This window comes from Rhinolophus sinicus, chromosome X (genome assembly GCF_036562045.2).
Source record: "Rhinolophus sinicus isolate RSC01 chromosome X, ASM3656204v1, whole genome shotgun sequence".
Lineage (NCBI taxonomy): Eukaryota > Metazoa > Chordata > Mammalia > Chiroptera > Rhinolophidae > Rhinolophus > Rhinolophus sinicus.
In genome coordinates this window covers 111,571,091-111,590,352 of record NC_133768.1, presented here as the reverse complement: position 1 = coordinate 111,590,352, position 19,262 = coordinate 111,571,091, and the positions used below count along the sequence as shown (strand labels likewise).

Below are 19,262 nucleotides of genomic sequence, written 5' to 3'. Positions count from 1 at the left end.
GTAACTGTGGGATCCGGAAGTAAAACACGCAAGCCCCGCCCCTCCGAAGAGGTCGAGAAGAGATGTGAGGGAGGCTGTTCCAGAGGGAAGCCTGAGCCCCCTCGGCCGGCCCGCAGGACGCTCCCCAGTGATGTTCCCCACCCGCTACTTTCCGGGGCGTCAAACCCACAATCCCCCTTGTCTCTCGAGGTGTGGCATCCAGCCTCCGGGCGCTCGGCCGCCCCGCCCCTGCTAGGGGAGGAGCCACGACGAGGTTACCTAGCAGGACAGGTTTGACCGGTCCGTGAGGGGGCGGGGCTGAAGGCGGCCCCGCCCATAAACGGGGGTCGAGGAGGCGTGGCCACACTGTCGGCGGAAGTGAGCCCTCCACGAGGGCGCCGGGCCGCCGGGGGCGGAGGAGCAAAATCAGAGTGTAGGGGCGGGGCAGGGCCGGCTATGGAGACGTGGGCGAACGGCGCAGAGCTGCTCGTGGACTCGCGAGGCATCGGAGACGCGACACAGCGGCGGCGGGAACAGCAGGCAGTGGCCGGTCCAGGTGCCCAAGGGATGGGGCGGGCCAAGGGAGGGGACTTCGCGGGGGGGGGGCTGAGATGCGCGCGCGCCTGCCCTGCCCCCCGCGAGGGAGGGGCCCATGGAGGCCCCGCCCACGCGCCTCGCCTGAGGCGGTCAGCTCAGCTCAGGCGCCCGCCCCCGCTGGTTAAATGGACCCGCGGGTCGCAGCCCCCGGAAACGTCCGGGAACTCCGGGGCTGAGAGACCAACGGGCAGAGGCGGACAGGAAGCTCAGGTAACGAAGTGGGCGGGCGCCACACCGGTGTCGGGGCGTGCTGCGCCGCGAGGCCTTTCGATTTGCCTTGCTGGGGAGCCGGGCAAAATCAGAGAATCTTAACGCATTCCAGTGGACCCCCGAGGAGACTGAGATCGTGAGAGAGGCAGGGAGTTGCCATGATCTCCCAACTTGTTAGGAGGTGGACTGGAGCTGCAGGGTCTAACATGCTCCAGCTTGTTGTGGGGTTTCCGCCTGATTCCAGGCTGAGATGAAACTAGCATCGTGCGATGCTCCGGCAGGGTTTATTTTACCCAGTCCCTCAGAATTGAGGCTCTCGTTGGAATCCACTAGTGCTTTGGGTAATTTTGTAATGTACACTGTGAAAGAAGGCTGCCTGGGGAGTATGGCCGGAGCCCAGAGCCAGCAGCTTCTAACCCCCCAACCATCCTACCTCCCCCCATTCACAGCCAGTGGTTTCAAATAATCAGACTTCAGCTGGGTGAGAGCCCGAAAGACCCCTGAAGAAAGGGACCATCTTCTCAGAGCTCTTCTGTTCTCGTGCCTTGTCAACAAGTCTTTCTTTCACCAGAGAGCATCATGGCAGAGCAGGTGGCCCTGAGCCGGACCCAAGTGTGCGGGATCCTGCGGGAAGAGCTGTACCAGGGTGATGCCTTCCATCAGTCCGATACACATATCTTCATCATCATGGGTGCATCGGTGAGTCTCCCCCAGGCCCCACATCTTAAAAGTGTGAAGTTGCTTAAAGTCTCTTCCTGCTGGGTGCCTGAGCTTTCCCAACTGGTTGCCGTGGGGCCACACGGGCTCTGCTCAGTTGGACTCTCCCTCTTACTGCTGCTCGTGTGCCATTATCACCTCAGCACACCGGGTATCCACACACTGTGAGGCATTTCTGAAACCTGCAGAGCCATTGAATGTAGACCCATGTCCTGGAGCTGGAAGGTCCTTAGGGACTGTCTGATTGGATTGCTTCCTCCATGGGGAAAACTGAGATGCAAACAAGGGAGGCTATTCATTCTGTGTATATCTTTCTCAAACCTGTTTGTGACTTGACAAATGTCACACAGTCAATTAGTTCCAGAGGCAGGATCTGAGGCCCAATCTCCACCTTGTCTCTCTACCACGTCAAGTTCCCTGGGGACAAACACTCAACCTTTCTTTGAACACTGTCTCTTTGCCCCAACTTCCAAGGCCTGCTGAGGAGCTGTGACCTGCCCCATTGTCTAGCCAGTGGCACTGCCATTTTGCTCTGATAGGAAAGGTCATGGCCCCCACAATAAGGCCCCCACCCAGTGTACCATGTGGAAATGAAATCTCTGCCAGGTGGCAAGATGTGTGCAGGGGCTGGTGAGATGAGTTGCCAGGGCTTCATCTCGAAGTTAAAGCGGCCTTCTCTTTTCACTTTGAACCCTGAATGTGACCAAGCATCTGCTAAGCATCGCGTGACCATTTTTACCTGTAACTTAGTATATCATCTTGAGGGAAAGTTCTACCCAAACTAGTTAGCTCTTGACAGGGAAGGCATTGTCTCTCTGTGCCATCCACATCACGCTCCCCTCACTCTGGAGGACCTTGGTTCTTTGTTCACGTATCAGCATGCCACTGTCCTTTGCAGAGGCTGCTCCCTGCCAACTTTGGGATTCTGATTAGAACTTGGGAGAGGAGAGCCAGAATGCAGGGCTGGAGGCAGCGTGGGGGAGAAAGGTTCTGCCAGTGGGAGGGAAGGGAGGCCTGCACTAAGCACTGTCCTCTGACTCCCCGTAAGTCCACAGCTGGGGAGTACACAGGAGCAGCACACAGGGGGCAGGTGTGACGTCCACCTTGGCCCCAGCCTGGTCCCCTTAGAGGAGCCATACCTGTGTTGGCCACAAACCTTAATACCAAGGACTCTGACCATTAGGCCTTTGTCCAAGAACTTTGGAGGAGAAAGTAACTCAGGATTAGTTCTCTTCCTTCCCTCCAGTCACAGGATGCCCCAATAGAGCGTCCCAGGCCACAATAAATGGCTTACAATTCCAGACCCTCAACTCTTAGACACTTCATTGAGATCATCCAAGCTTGCTGTGTGACCTGGGGCAAGTGTCTTCCCTTCTCTGAACCTCTATGTTTCTATGTAGCAAATAAGGGTTTTTGAAGCAAATGCCAAGGCTTCCTTGGGCTCTGCCGAGCTGACTCTGTAGCTCCTCATTGCCTTCCGCTGTGGCCAGCTTGGGGTTGGGCAACTTTGTTTTCCTGCAATTGGTGAGGTTCCTCTTTGCTCCCCTCCGCTCTGGGAGCGATAAACAGAAGCTTTCAGAGCAGAAGTGGAAAGTGCCACTTCAGTGGTGCAGAGTAGAGGAGGACAGGCTGTGGGGAGGGGATCCTCCGAAGAAGAGCCTCCTTGTTTGTTTCTCCATCCTGCAGTTCAAGGGGGCTGGAGTGGGGTAGGTGGGCCTCCCATGCTCAGGCAGCACCTAGAACAGCTCCCAGAAGCAGGTCTCCCATGCCTGCTCCCTCCGTGTAGAAAGTAGGCACGGTGGTTCTCTGGGAAACCAGTTAGTTCTCTGCTTATTCAGGCATCAAGTGGCGATTGAGTACCTCCTCTGCAGTGCAGCGACACAGGCCCTGCCCTCCTCATGGGACCTGTGTGCTGGGGGACTGGGACCCAAGGTGAGTTAGCAACCCAGTAAGATTTCAGAGTGGCGCATGTGACAGAAGACACAAACGGGCCCTTGTGTCCCCAGTCCCCCCTCCCCCCAGCACACAGATCTCCTGAGGAGGGCCTTCAGAGCAAGGCCTGCAGAGCCAGGGCCCAGGGAGGACTCTACACAAAGGGAAGAGCAGACACTGCCCAGTGGCTGATGGGCACCCTGGGACAGGCTGAGCCCATGTGGCCATCCTCTGCCCCTTCCTCCCTCACTCACTTACCCAACCATCTTCTGAACGCCCAGCTTCCTTCCTGGGGGCATCACAACGCTGGTTCGCAGAGTTACCCAATGGGCTTGGGGCTGCTCTCTATTCGCCCCACTATGTAGCCACTTCTCCCCATCTCAGGATTCCCACCCCCAAGCAGAAAGGGAGTGGAGGTACTTACTGTCCCAGTCCAGAAAACTCTGGAATGAAAGCAACCAGTTTCTCCCTACACACCAGCTCAAGGGGAGGAAACTTGGGCCTGGTCCATTATGTCCTCCCCCATCTGATAGGGCCTTGGCCAGCCTGGAGCGATGCTTCCCTCCAGGGGGTGTAGAGAGAAATGGGGGTGAGAGAAAGAGATAGGACTGGGAGTCTGCCTGGGCAGCATTGGCTCACTGCAGGGTCCTCAGTGAGCCCCTCGCCTCGAGGGGCCTCAGTCTCCCCACCCGGACCACAAGGGCCATGAGCTCACTGAGTGCTCAGAACCCATCCCAATGACGGGCCTGTGCAAGGAATGACCTGGCAGCCCCAGCCCCTCCCTCTCCTCAGGATCTTTCTGGGCTGCCTTCCCCCTTGGGCCAGTAAGATTGTTGCTGTGTCATGATGATTGTTGGCACCCCCAAGTCCTGGTGATTCATGAGCCCCACGGTGCAGGAGGGAAGCTCTTTTGTTGGTTTACAGCCTCGCCTACCCCAGTCCTCTCACTGCAGTGGCCAGGAGCCAGCTGGGGCCCAGCCAGGACCCGGGCTCCACCCTGGGGGACCCAGCAGATCCTTGACCTGACTGACCCTAGGGGGATGGGATGGCCCACCCCTGTGGGCCCTCTAGCTGGCAGCCAGCCTCTGGAGCTCTCTGCCACGCCTACAATTCTCAAAGACAGATATCAGCAGTAGTGTGGACTTCTAACACTGGAGACTGAAGACAAAGCTGGGCAGCCACAGGTAGGTGGTGGCCTAGGTTCCTTTGCCCCAGCCAGGCCACATCCTGGTGGCTGGAGATCCTAATCAGGTCGTGCTTCTCCAACCAAGTTACTGTGTCCCCCATCCCCGCTGTAGTCATCGGGCAAAATGAGGGGGCTGGGAAAGATTGCCACAGCTCACCAGGAGCCCCTGTAATTGCCCTGTCCCCACACGTGGATTGCTTAGATTTGGTCAGCATCTTCTCACATTGCTTCTTGCAGAGGAGTCCAGCCCAGGCCAGCAGGTAGGGCAGGCTGCCCCCAGCCCAAGGAGAGCAGCTGCCAGGCCCCACACCCCCCACTTCCTAGGTCGTAAGTCACCTCTCCCTTGGGTGACTTGGAGCCCAGCAGATCTGTCTTTGAGAATTATAGGGGTTGCAGGGGATGAGCTGAACAAGGCAAGCAGGTTCTATCGCTAATTAATCCCAAACGAAGCCACAAGAACAAACAGTTTGGGGTGTGGGACACCGTGACTCAGCAGACAGGAGACTAGTTCCCTGCCGCTAGTCTATCGCCGATAGTCTGCCCTAATTCCTCCCAGCCTGCTGGAATTTGATGGTCAGCGAACATTACCTGGCACAGGGAAGGCTAGCAGGCATTTGCCTGCCATGGTTCTGATGATTTCTCCTGAGGGCTGGTCCCTAGTAAGCCAGTGCTCTGGAGTGGGCAGGGCCAACACTGAGCCAAGGTGACGAGCAGAGTCCCCCTCTGGCCCCAGTGATGAAAGACGCCAGAGGCAGGCACTGACGATTTGCTCTGAGGAGTGTTGCGATCGCGGCTACTGGGCGCTGAGGGACTTGGAGGGGAAGCAGGAAGCCCGGGCTGCGGGTCAGCGCTGGACCCTGAGGCACCAGTGAGGGCACCCATCTGAGGTGGTTGTGGCAGTGGTTTACGTGGAAGGTGGCAGTTATGATAGGGACCCACTCCAGAGCATTTGGGAGCTCTGTCCTGAGCAGTTGGCAGGTTTGGGCAGGGATACTGACCCAGGAAACCGTAGTTTGGGAACCTCCACCTTTGGAAGTTTGGGGTCCCAGTCAAGTCTGGAGATGCCCAGCAGACACTTGCCGGTGTGCGCTTGGTGCTTGGCAGAGTCTGGGATGAGACACTGGGAGTTGTCCACGTGCCAGGTCCTCACCTGGAGCCCTGCGTAGGGAGGTCAGGTCACCCCAGGAGATTGGAGGCGAAGCCAAGAACAGGAGGAACATGAACATTCCAGGCGCCAGGCATCCCTGAGCTGCCACGGAGCCTTCAGTCTCAGAAATGTCCTGCACCCACTCCCACTCATAGTAGGATTTCCCACCCAGGAGCACCCGCCCAGGCTCCCGGTGCCTTCCTAACTGCCTGGCTCCAGGGGGGTTTTAACGAGGTCAGGATTGCTTCGGTTCTGGTCACATGGCCTCCATTTTGCAATCGTTCATAGAAATGAACTCATCCAGAGCTGACAGTACTTCTAAACTGTAATTTTGCATTGACTACCCAGGTCTTTATCTTGGGGCTGATTTTTCTGCCCGGGGCGAGCCCAGTCCATCTCGAAGTGGCGTGTTCTCACCCCCCTCCCCATTGGCAAGGCTCAGTGGAGCGTGGGTTGCTCCCAGGCCCATCCCATTCTCCAATTACAGGGCAGGCAGATGAAAGGGCCCCCTGTTCTGGTTTCCGCCAGGAGCCTGTGACCATCCTTACCTCTTCCTCTTCCACCTGGAGGGGAGAGTTCATTTGTGAGGTTACAAAACTAAAGCGTGTTGGAATGGCTACAGCCACTGAACAGGGATTCTTTCTAGCGAGTCTTCTGCCATATTTGTGGGATTCACCATATTGTGGCTCGCAGTTGCTGGGTGTCGTACCCTGACTTTTATTCTGGACAATTTCACACGGGCACCAAGTTGACAGAACAGCACAATGAACGGCACTGTCCGTCGCCCAGTTGCCACGACATTCTGCCGTCCTGTGTCGCCCACTCCCCACCCAGTGCTCAATAATTGTTGTTTTCAGTCTTCTTTTTTTAGGCAAAATGGGTACACATTGAAATGTACAGATCTTAACTGTGCAATTGGTTACACAGCTTTACCACAATATAAGACATTTTCATCTCCCCAGAGAATTCTCGGATGGCTTTCCCAGTCAATCCACCCCCTGCTCCGGGCAGGCACTGACGTCATTTCTATCCCAATAGATTAATTTTTGCCTAAATAATCTGGAGCTTCATTTAAGTGAACTCATAGAGTCGCCTTGTGTCTGAGTTTTCAGCTGAGCATAATGTTTTTGAGATTCACCTGCAGGGTGGGCGGATCACTAGCTCATGGCTTGTCACTGAGTTGTACCCCACTCTATGATTGCACAGCTTGTCCATCCACCTGTTGATTGTTTCGAGCATTTGGCTTCTTTCCAGCTTGGGGGTATTGTACATGAACGCTGCTGGGCAGGTGTTTGCTCCACCTCCTCTCCAGCACGTGGTGGTGTCAGTCTTTCAGAGGCTAGCCAGTTCTGGTGGATGCGAAGTGGTGTCTCATTGTGGTTTAATTTGCGTTTTTCTGACAACTGATGATCTAGACTTTCTCAAGTGTTTATTAGTCATTCGTTTCCCTTCCTTATAAAGCATCTGATCAAATTTTTTACCCATTTTTAATTGGGTTGTTTTCTTATTTTGTTGTAGGGGTGGCTTATAAATTCTGGGTACAGATAAATTGGGTGAATGTTTTACCCCAGCCTGTGGCTTGTCTATTCCTCTTCTTAATGCTGTCTTGTGAACAGGAGTATTTAATTTTGATGAAGCCTTAGTTTATCAAGTTTTTTTCTGGTTATTGCTGTCTGTGTCCTATCTAAGAAATCTTTGCTTACTCCCATCTATTGACTTATTTGATCTAGCAACCTTGCTAAACTCTCGTTATGGTAATTTATCCATAGCTTGGCTTGAGGTGGTTTTGTTTCAATAGACAGACCACCAGCTACAAATAACGCCAGTTGTGTCGCCGCCTCTCTGGGCCTTATGCCATTTCATTCTCCCGCCTTGCTGCGCTGCTTAGGGCCTCTAGCTGGGCATTGACTAAAAGCCACTAGCAGGCACTCTTCTTGATCCTGGTTGTTTAAATTGGATTCTCTTAACATTTGCCTACTATGTGTGGTATTTGTGGGGTTTTTATAGGTGCTTTTATCAAGTAAAGAAGTTCCCTTTTGTTCCTAATTTGGTAAGAGCTCTAATCATGATAGATGTTGAATTCTCTAGTACACTTTATCTACATCTGGTAAGTCTAGCAAGGTTGCTAGATTTTTTAAAAATTAATAGAAGTAGACGAAGGTTTCTTACAGCTTTTTCCTTTTAATTTGTTAATGTGAATTTCAATATGAAACGAACCTGTTGTTTCCGGGGTACCCGCCAACCTGGTTCTGACACATCACATTTTTAACATTGCACAATTGGGTTTGCTGATACTTTCTGCAGGATTTTGCATCAGCACCTGTGGACACAAGTGAGATGGCCTGGGGGTCCCCATTTGCCTTTCTCATAGGTCTCAGTACCAGGGTTCTACAAGCCCCATAAAGTGACTTGGCGAGTGTTCCCCATTCTGTTTGCAGCAGTTTGCCTTAGACTGGAGCTCTCTCTCCCTGGCACTTTGATAGAACCCGTTGGCAGAGCTTCCAATGCCAGGGTCAGGGTTGGGGTTGTGTTGGTTGGGAAGGTTGGTGTCTGCAATCCCATTTCCTTAATGACTGTTGCCCACTCAGGTCCCTCGCTCCATTTTGGTATGTTGGATTATCTAGAAGTTTGTTCATTTCATCTAAGTTGTCAAACATGGAGAAAGATGGTTCATAAAACCCTCTTTTGTGTTGGCACGATATCGTTTTATTCCTTTGCACTCCTAATTATTGGTGCATTTTAAAAAGCAATTTTGTGAGAGAGTTGTCTGTTTATATTAGTGTTTTTCAAACACTTGCTTTTGGCTTTTTTCATCTTTTCTTTTGGTTTGTTTTCCATTTTATTAATTTTTACTTTTCATTATTTCCTACCTTGTAATTTGTTCAGCTTAAAAATTCTGCTGTCCTTTTCCTAACTTCCTTAAATTGAATGCTTAGCCCATTCATTTTGAACCATTCTTTTTTTTTTCCTAACAAAAAAAGGCCACACGTCACAAGTTTTGATCTGTGCTATTTCCATATTTCTAGTGAATGGAGTTTTCAGGCTTTCTTCTTTAGCCCATGAGCTGTTCAAAAGTGGGATTTTTGGTCTGGGTTTGGTTTCGCTTGCTTGCACTGAGACCAGAGGTGGTCTGTGTGATTGCAGGGTGGCCAGTTGATCACGGGGCCTCCCGGCCAGCCTCGATGAAGCCCATCCACCTCAAAGTGGCTCCTGTGGTGTGCAGGCTCTGTCAGCTCAGGGTCAAGGTAAAGGGCTAGCAGGCTCTAAGTCACAGTCCTCTGGCTACATTACAGGGGCAAAACAGCTATGCTCGTGTCTCAGTGGTGACCCTGAGCGAGTACCCACATCTCCAAGTGGGGAGGACGATCTAGGTCGTGTCCCCAGCTTCTCCTAACCATGCCTGTTCCCTCTGCCACAGGGTGACCTGGCCAAGAAGAAGATCTACCCCACCATCTGGTAAGTGCCACCCCGCTGCCCTTTGCCCTCCTTGCCTTCCATGCACTCCTCCCTGCCCTGGTCACAGCCATGCTCTGCCCTCAGGTGGCTGTTCCGGGATGGCCTTCTGCCCGAGTTCACCTTCATCGTGGGCTATGCCCGCTCCCGCCTCACGGTGGCAGACATCCGCAAGCAGAGCGAGCCCTTCTTCAAAGTGAGTGGCTTCCAGGATCTCTGAGGGGGGCATTCTACCATCCCATCCCAGGATGCTCTTCCCTCCTCCTGCTCCCGCTCTCTGCTCCTTCTCCCCCCAAGGCCTGGCCTGTCTCTGCTATCCTGGCAGAGGGGCAGAGCCATGTTAGGACAGCCGCCTGGGGCCACTCACGCCCTCGCACTTCTCATTCTTGCCCTCCTCAGTGCCACCCACACTGCCCTGCCAAACTGGTGCAGAAACTCTGCCTACCTGCTCCCGGCTCTTCCTTGATGACAGGAGGAGCACTGGGCGCAGGGCGGGGTCAGGGACCCTGCCACCCTGAGACTCCTGTTTCCCAGCTCCCCTCACCTAGGGGAGGTCCCTCGCAGCTGTGTCCCAGGACCAGGAGCTGAAAAAGCCACTTTACCATGGAAATCCTATAGACTTGCATTTTCCCAACACACCACAGTTTGGTGTAATGAATTTGGAGAGAGATCTGTCGGCAATGCGTTTCTCCCAGATCAAACTTTCCTGAAGTCTGACTTCTGTCTTAGGGCACAAGGTCCCCAGGGCTGACTGCTGGGCCCCATCTCCTGCAGTGTTCATGCAGCCCTGGCCTCCCCCTGTTGGTGTGCAAAGCTGACTAAATAGGGGTGAACCCAGTGGAGAGCTAGGATTGGCTGTGGGATGAGCGAGAGGGGGCCGAGGAGGGCCCGACATCCCTGTGTCCCACTTTCCCAGGCCACCCCAGAGGAGAAGCCCAAGCTGGAGGAGTTCTTTGCCCGCAACTCCTATGTGGCTGGCCAGTACGACGACGCAGCCTCCTATGAGCGTCTTGATAGCCACATAAACTCCCTCCACCAGGGGACACAGGCCAACCGCCTCTTCTACTTGGCCTTGCCCCCCACTGTCTATGAGGCCGTCACCAAGAACATCCGAGAGACCTGCATGAGCCAGACGTAAGGCTTGTCTTTTGCCCCCTTTTCCTGCCTCCTAGGTGTGCCCTGCCGTAGTCTGGCCTGCCCTGGCAGCTGTCCAGAGCCCCTGGGGCAAACTGCTCTAGGGAGTCTGAAAAGATGGATGCCCTTGTGTGTTCTCTACGTGAACTAGCTGCACAAAGGAGGGAATAGCCTAACATGCAGTAGCTTTCTGACAGCCATACGTGTTTACATTCCGAACGCTCCTGTAGACAGACAGACACAGTCCGTCTCCCTGAAAACCCAGCTGGCCCTGGTAGCAGTCCCCGCTGGCACCACAAGGTGGAACTGTGGCTCCACAAAATGCTGCCGATTGCTTCTCTGGCTTTTTGGCGTTTCCCAAGGTGCCCCCGACGACCATGAGATGGCAGTGTTGCTCCACAACAGTCCCGCTGCCTGTGGCACAGCGGCTTGGGCCACAGCCATCTCTGTGTCACTTCGTCCTGGTTCTGAATGCAGAAGGCCACGTTCAGTGTCAATGGGGACTAGCAAAGAAAGGGACTTTGTCCCATTTTAAAACCCACGGAGATAGTTGTGCCCTTGAGGACCCTCCCCCAGCTGCCCCAGCAGTTCCCCGAGGAGGGGGTCTTGGGGGTGACGAGGTGCCGGGCTCCTGCAGAGGCTGGAACCGCATCATCGTGGAGAAGCCCTTCGGAAGGGACCTGCAGAGCTCTGACCGCCTGTCCAACCACATCTCCTCCCTGTTCCGCGAGGACCAGATCTATCGCATCGACCACTACCTGGGCAAGGAAATGGTGCAGAATCTCATGGTGCTCAGGTACAGCCAGGCGTGGGCCCCAGAGCCCAGGGGCATCGGGTCGGGCAGCACGGGGCCCCCGCCTGGCCTGCTGCTGCCCTGTCAGATGCCGTGCCAGCCTCTGCCCTGCCCCTCCCGCAGGTTTGCCAACAGGATCTTCGGCCCCATCTGGAACCGGGACAATGTCGCCTGCGTCATCCTCACCTTCAAGGAGCCCTTTGGCACTGAGGGCCGTGGGGGCTACTTCGATGAATTTGGGATCATCCGGTGAGAGTCCACCTCCATGCGGGGGTGCCCTTCCCTGTCCGAGGGGGCTCCTTCATCCCCACCTGAGGTTCACCTTCCACAGCGGGAGTGTCTGGGTGGTCAGCGTGGCTGTGAAGGGAGGGTCACCGTCTCCTTCCTGGCCTTGAGGTGACCTGGCAGACACTCAGCATCAGGAAGCAAGTCTTGTAACTTGTTGCTTGAATGCCCCACTTCAGTCCCTGAGCCCCCAGAACCTGGCCAACAGGGAAGGGCTGAGGTGGGCTCACTTGTCATGCCTTCCTCCCAATCTGGAAACCCCTGAGCCAACTTCTGCCTGCTTCCTCACCAGGGACGTGATGCAAAACCACCTCCTGCAGATGCTGTGTCTGGTGGCCATGGAGAAACCCGCCTCCACTGATTCGGACGATGTCCGCGACGAGAAGGTGGGTGGCCGTGCACCCTCCTGGTCCCTGCCACCAGCCCCAGCAGCCAGCCCTGAGCCCGGGTGCCCTGGGGTAGGAGTCAGAAGGCCAAGGTGTCATGTTGTGGGACTAATGGTCACTGCTATGTGACCGAGGGCAACAGACCCATTGTCTCTGTAGGCCTCAGCTTCAGAAAAAGTGAGAGTGTTCCTGGAGGGCCCGTGGGTCAGCAAGGAAAGCTGAACCGGTGTCTCCTCCAGGAAGCCCACCCCCAGGTCACGTGGCTTCCGCATGCTCTGACCCGTGCACAGGCTGCTCCACCTCGTTACCCAAGGGACCACTCTCTCCCCTGCCTCTCTCCCAGGTCAAGGTATTGAAATGTATCTCCGAGGTAAAGGCGAACAACGTGGTCTTGGGCCAGTACGTGGGGAACCCCAGTGGAGAGGGTGAGGCCACCAAAGGGTACCTGGATGACCCCACAGTGCCCCACGGGTCTACCACTGCCACCTTCGCAGCTGTCGTCCTCTATGTGGAGAACGAGAGGTGGGAAGGTAGGTGACATGTCTGGGCCTGGCAGGCAGGGCTGGTGTGCCCTCATGGAACTCTTCTCCCTGGGGTCCGACCCACTCAGGAGCAGCGACTAGCCCACAGGGGACACTAGAGGGGAGAGGGCCAGTAGGGTGGGACACGGCCACCTTGCCACACGTGCATGCACACACACCTTTGCTCAGACGCACGCAGCCTGTCACACACATTCCAATCTGTCACTCCCTCACACATGTGGGCACATGTGCATGTGGCCCGGGCCGCTGGCAGAGCCAGTCTTGAGGCCAGCCTTGCCCCCACCAGGTGTGCCCTTCATTCTGCGCTGCGGCAAAGCCCTGAATGAGCGCAAGGCCGAGGTGCGTCTGCAGTTCCGAGACGTGGCTGGAGACATCTTCCAGCAGCAGTGCAAGCGCAACGAGCTGGTGATCCGCGTGCAGCCCAATGAGGCTGTGTACACGAAGATGATGACCAAGAAGCCCGGCATGTTCTTCAACCCCGAGGAGTCGGAGCTGGACCTGACCTACGGCAACAGATACAAGGTGGGCGCCCGGCCGGGGCGGGACCAGGGGCCTCTGCATGCACGTGCAGCCTCAGCAACACCCCCTCTTGCAGAATGTGAAGCTCCCCGACGCCTACGAGCGCCTCATCCTGGACGTCTTCTGTGGGAGCCAGATGCACTTCGTGCGCAGGTGAGGGGCGTTTCTGTGCCTGTGCCGCGGGGGCCAGGCTGGGCTCCAGGCCATGTGGGAGGCCCGTTCCCTCCCCCGCACCATGTCCCCATCCCCCCCCCAAGTCACCGCATGTCCCCTCAGTGACGAGCTCCGGGAAGCCTGGCGCATCTTCACACCGCTGCTGCACCAGATTGAGCGTGAGAAGCCCCAGCCCATCCCCTACGTTTATGGCAGGTGAGGGGTTGGGGCAGGCTGCAGGGATTGGGGACAGGGCACTGGGGCCAGTGGCTCCCTCACGTCTCCCCTCTGCCTGTCACTCTCCAGCCGAGGCCCAGCGGAGGCAGACGAGTTGATGAAGAGAGTGGGCTTCCAGTACGAGGGCACCTACAAGTGGGTGAACCCCCACAAGCTCTAAGCCCTGGCACCCCCGCCCACCCCCATCTGTCTCTGCCATCTCCACCCTCCCACCACCTGACCCCACATCGGGAGGACTTCGGGACCATAGGCCTCAGCCTCACATTCCTGGCCCCGGGCCCAACTACATTCCTCAAGCACTTGACACTCACCCTGTGACCTCTCCATCCGTCACTGGCCCTGCCTGAGCCAGCTTCTGTCCACAGACTGAGCCCCAACAGAAAAGAGAAGAGTGGCCCTTCCATCTCTCCCAGGCTCCTCAGCCTAGGACAGGAGTTAGGGACGAGGGGGAGGGTCGATGGGTGGGCTAGCTCCTCAGAACCCGGGGAAGGGGCGCAAGCGCGTCCACTCTACATTCCTGGTCACCCACTGGAGGGGAATCCTGTGCTGCCTAGCAGTCCCTCATGTCTTGGGCCCCCTGAATGTCCATCTGCCCCACCAGCCCAACTCTGCATTCCATAGTCCACTCCAACCACAGGTGCCCCCTCGCTATTAGAAAGGGAGAAGCAGCAGGTGGGACACTCCGCCTCAACCCCCTGCCATTAAATCCACGAACAGACCCACCTGCCCCCTGGTCATTTCCTTCCTGCCACCTGTAACCATGAAGGAGGGTGCCTGCACCTGAGGCCAGCCCACCTGGTGGAGGGCCTGTGACCACCTGCCTTTCTGGGGACCCATTCCTCACGCCCTCCCTGTTACCCATTTCCCTCCACTGGCTGTGCCAGAAACCTGGGTATCTTTCACCCCAATCCTGTGTCCTGTTGTGACCCAGCCCTGCGCCCCATCACTTCCAGAGTCCCCCTCACCTGTCGGCCCTCGTTCTGCCCCACTCCATGGGGTACAGGCGGAAGTCACATTATTTTCACCCTTCACCTGAATGCTTCACTGTGTGTACTTCCCACGCGGGCCTCCACCCCGACAATGTCCCTGCCCCAGCCAGGTCACTTCCGGGCATCGCTGTGGGCCGTTTGCACACACTGCCAGTCCACGAGGTGAAAAGTCTTTGGGAAGGAGAAACAGTGGGATTGTGTGCTTAACGCTGGATGCCAGGCGGGAGGGAATGGTCCAGGGAGGCACCACAGCCCGGCCGCTCGGACAGACAGCTGGGCTTCAGAGGTCATGGAGTCCTTGCTTGTATTTGTGCCCCACGGCCACTGAAACAAGCGTCAAGCTCTAGGGGGCTTGACACAGCAGGTTTATCCTATCGCAGTGCTGGAAGCCAGACCAGAAGGCAGAAATGGAGAAGTGGGCACCGCACGCTCCCCCCAAGGCTCTAGGGCAGGGACCTTCCTTGGCTTGCACACTTAGTCTCTACCTCTGTCTTCATGCAGCCCTCTCTATGTGTGTCTCTGTCTCCGTTTTCTTACGATGACACCAGTCCTTAGATTAGGGGCCCACCACACTCCAGCATGACCTCAGCCTAACTTACCTTAATTACCTCTACACACACCCTATTTCGGAATAAGACCATGTTCTAAAGTTCCTGGTAGACACGGATTTGGGGGGGCACTCTTCAACCCAGTATACTCCCAACAAAGGCAAAACCGCCTGAGGTTCCACCCCACTCCCTCCCGAGCTCCTCTCAGCTGAACACTGGGGAGATGGCAGGAACCAGCACTCGTCCCTGCACTCATGGGCCTGGCTTCTGGTAGGTGCAACTGACCAGAAACAAAATCAGACGAAAGGGTCAGATGGAGGTATATTCTATGGAGGGAACAACCCAGCAAATGACCAGGTTAGGAAAAGTTCTATTGCCAAGGAGGTGAAGACGGGGGCCCTTCAGCTGGCTGGCAGGGGTCAGTGTTCCAGGATCGGGAAGGCCCTCGGGCTGTTAGCAAACAGTTTGGCCACCATGGCCCTTCCCTCCACCTTGGCCTCTGGCCCTTCCAGCCCCCAACACTGCTTGGGAAGGCAACTTCACAGAGCTTATTCCTCCCACCATCCTTGGCCACTGCGAACCAACTGTTCTTACTCCTGCACGGTCCCCCTGGGCTGGGATGGTAACAGGTGGGGACCCGGTGCAGCGTGACAGGTGGAGTACCGGGTTGGAGGGATGAGCTGAGACTCCCACCCATGTCTGCAGAAGCAATACATAGATGAAGGAGAAACACACTGCGGCCTGGCTTGTTTCCGTCCTATATGCTAGGATGGCAAGTCACCAACCCTGCACGCATACCGTGTACAGACTATCCCTGGGCGTCATTCCTGTATTTTGTATCTCCTGTAACCAAAGGTGGCAGCAACTCTGGGTTGTGGGAGGACCAAGGTCAAGTTCACCTGGACTCAGCTGAATGGGGAAAGGAGGAGCTTTATGGGGCGTCAGGTCACAGCCCCTGAAGTGCGGTGATTTCCCAAGGCTGGAATGTGGACCTTGTGATCCCTGCTAGCCGTGGTCCACACAGAGCACCTGAGAAGGCTCCATGTGGACAGCATGAGAGGCCAGGAGGTCCGTGGGCTTGGTCCTCACTCCTGGTGCCTGTGCCCTGGAGAAGAGGCAGTGGAGCCAGCCTAGGGACTCAGAGGCTCCCTGTAACCCTTTGGCTCCGGTGTGGCTGCATGGGGTCTTGTGCTTGACTCTGAGATGCAGCCACATGGCTGCGATCTGGCTTTGTAAAAGGCCGGGAGATGGTGACTAGAAATGGGCAGAGCGGGTCGCTGAAGACGCGGCCGCACCTTCCCCTGCTCACCACCTGAGGGCGCCGTCCTCCCTGCTCCAGGGAAATACATCTAAATCCCTATTTGCATTGGCCCACAGTTGTATAATCTAAAATCCTCAAAATACGGGCCTGGGGAGGACATCAAACCCTCCGGGGGGGCGGTAACTTAATAAACGGGCCCTTCCTGACCCCGTGGGGGTCTTCATGCTCAGTGCGCCCCCCAACGTTTACCGACTTTGGGGTACCTAGTAGAGCTGTGCGCTGGGATAGTCCTCCCAGATGGCCAGGTCCCCTGGGGAAACCTGCTAGCATGGTGTCACCTAGGGGGACACTCCCAGAAGTGTGGGAGGATCCAGGTAGGGGCAGCAACGGGAGCCTGAATTGGAAGACGGACCCAGCTCCTGGCCCTCAGCACATGATGACCACGTGTGAGCAGGGAGGGAGGACTGTGGGGACCTCCCGATGTGACCCTGCTCTGAGCATCTCCACTGTGACAGGCATGAGGGCAGTCAACTGACGCCTCAGACCTGGGGGCTATACTGGGGCACTGGTGAGGACATTGAGCTGTCACCTGACCTCTGGGTGCCTATGAAGAACAAAGAGGTGAAAGCCCTGATGTGGACAGGCAACTGTCATGCCAGCTCTAGGAGCCTGCAATGGGGAAGAGGCATGAGGTCCCAGGTGGGGACATTGAGCTGGTACTTCCACTCTGAGTACCTTCAATGAGGCACAAGCATGAGGGGCCAGGTGAAGACAGTCACTTGTCACCTCGTCTCTGGGTGAATAGATTGTGACACAGACCTTAGGGCCTCACTGAATTGAGACAAATGCCACCTCAGCTCTGGGGCCATACAATGAGGAACAAGGATGACAGACCTCATATCTGTGTGCTTACACTGGGGCAGATGCAACAGGTCCTAGGTGAGGAAAGACACCTGTCACCTTAGCTCTGGCTGGCACCATTGGTGCTAAGGTATAAGGGCTGGTACGAAATCTCTACACTGGGACAGAAGGAGGGCCATGTGAGGACAGCCAACAGTTTCCTCAGCTCTGGTGCCTACACTGGGGTAGAGGCGTGGGGTCCAGGTTTTGACATTCAACTAACATTTAACTTCCGGATGCCTAGATTAGATTAGGGCAAGGCTTAAGGGCCCAGGAGTGGAAAGTCACCTTCCACATTAGCTCTTGTGACAAAGCTCTTGATGCCTAAGCTCAAGTGACAGATGAGGGTATTCATGTGTACCTCAGATCTGGGACCCTACCCCGAGGCAGAGCATGAGAACCCAAGACACACCAGTAACACCAGTAATGGGAGCTATACTGGGGCAGAGACACGAGGGCCCTCAACACCTCAGCTCTGTGCAGTTGCGCATGTCAGAGACATTAGGTCCCAGGTGACAGCATCAACTGAAAGCCCTGATATTAATCTCTACACCAGAAAGGAAAATGAGGGGCCAGGCGGAGACATAAGGGCCCAATTGGGGACCATCAACTATCACTTCACACTGGGTGCCTGCATAGGGTCAGAGACATGAAAGCCCAGGTGAGGACAGTCAACGGAAAACACAGATCTTAGTGCCTACACTAGAAGGGAATGAAGGACCACTGAGGTCGTTCAACTGTCACATCAGTTCTGGGTCGTTAAATATAGGCAGAGGCATGAAGGACTAAGTGGGGGACGTCAACTGTCACCTCAGCTCTAGATTCCTACACTGCAGCAGAGAGGGCCTCAGATGAGGGCATTCAACTATCACCTGAAATTTGGTTGCCTAATCTAGGGTAGAGAGGCAAGAGGCCCCAGGTGAGGACAGTCAGCTGTCACTAGAGCTCCGGGTGCCTACACTGAACAAAGACTTGAGGCCACCATCTGTCACCTCAGCTCCGAGTGCCTACTCTGGGATAGAGGTACCTGCTCTGGGGCAGAAGCACACAGGCCTATGTGATTACCATCAACTGAAACCCCAACGGTTGGTGTCTAACAGAGAGGGGAATGAGGGATTAGTTGATGGCATCAACTGTCACCTCAGGTCTGGGTGCCTACACTGAGGCAGAGACATGAGAACCCACGGAAAAACAGTCAACTGGCACCTCAGCTATGGGAGCTCCCCTGGGATACCGGCGAAAGGGCCACCTCATGCTGGTTGCCTGCACTGGGGCAGGGCCTAATCCTCTCTGCGTTCCCATTGAAAAACAATCCCAGAGAAAATAAGGGACTTGTATGAGGCTGCCCCACGAGGCACAGCAGCCCTGGAACTGAATCCTAGGCCTCTGGCCCATCACGTGACCATGTGGTATATACTTGGGGGTAGTGGATGTGCCTCTGGACCCCAAAGGGGACTCAAACCAACTTTTCCAAAATGCCTGCTGTGAACAAGATGTAAACACTGCTCTAAGAACTACCAGCCTGGCAGATGCCCCATGCCTGGCTGGCAACCCTGGAGTGTGAGTTACTGGGAGTTCCCTCTGGTGGGCACCACAAATAGCAGCATTGCAGGAAAGACCACTGAGGGAGACATGGTGCCTGCCCAAGGTTCAGTACCCACAAATAAGAGACCGTTTGGCAAATAGTCATCATTATCTCTAATCCCAGATTCCATGACAAAACCCAAATACAACCCCCTGCTGCAGCAGTAGGGTCCTGAAACTGATTACTGCGATCTTGTTAAGGAGAATGAGAGTGTTGTATATGCCAGTGCAGAAGCTACCGGATATTAACCAAAAGCTGGTCACTGCTTGGCTCTACAAGCTTTCTCTGTATTTTGGACTCTTTCCTTAGGAAGGTTTCCACAAGTGGGGTCGTTGGGTCAAAGGGCACAGGTATTTCTGTGGTTCCCGTGCCATCCTGCTGCTGCCCTTCAGAAAGACAGGTCCAGCTGACAGGGGTGGCCCCAGCTCTCCCAGTGCATCGGGCAGTGTGACGGATGCCTTCCTGAAGGAGACTAGAGAAGCAGGCAGGAGTTTTCCCCTCCCATTATCAGAGCGACGTGGGAGACTGAACAAGCTTCCATGTAGACATCACAGGAGAGGAAAGGCATCGGTCGGGAGGCTGAGCCTCGTTGCCTCTGGCTCGTCACGTCCTGGTGTTCTCCCCTATGTGCTCTTCTGTACCTTCAGGTTTCTAAAAGGCACACATATCAACTTTAAAACAATTTCTAGTTATGCCCTAGATCCATGCA

General features: G+C 55.5%; 1 protein-coding gene across 2 annotated transcripts; it reads left to right on the top strand.

The window, feature by feature from the left end:
- Positions 1-45: 45 nt before the first annotated feature.
- G6PD (glucose-6-phosphate dehydrogenase) lies at positions 46-13,989 on the top strand. Of its 2 annotated transcripts, none has more exons than XM_074324268.1 (13): positions 46-535; positions 1,358-1,485; positions 9,187-9,224; positions 9,309-9,417; positions 10,138-10,355; positions 10,993-11,151; positions 11,272-11,397; positions 11,726-11,819; positions 12,163-12,349; positions 12,648-12,883; positions 12,957-13,033; positions 13,157-13,249; positions 13,340-13,989. In XM_074324268.1, the coding sequence occupies exons 1-13, from the start codon at positions 436-438 to the stop codon at positions 13,428-13,430; spliced, it is 1,656 nt and encodes a 551-aa protein (XP_074180369.1). In that variant the 5' UTR covers positions 46-435; the 3' UTR covers positions 13,431-13,989. The 2 variants fall into 2 exon arrangements, with proteins under 2 accessions (XP_074180369.1, XP_019574715.2); XM_019719156.2 differs by lacking the exon at positions 46-535 and adding an exon at positions 617-786.
- The last annotated feature ends 5,273 nt before the right edge of the window (positions 13,990-19,262 follow it).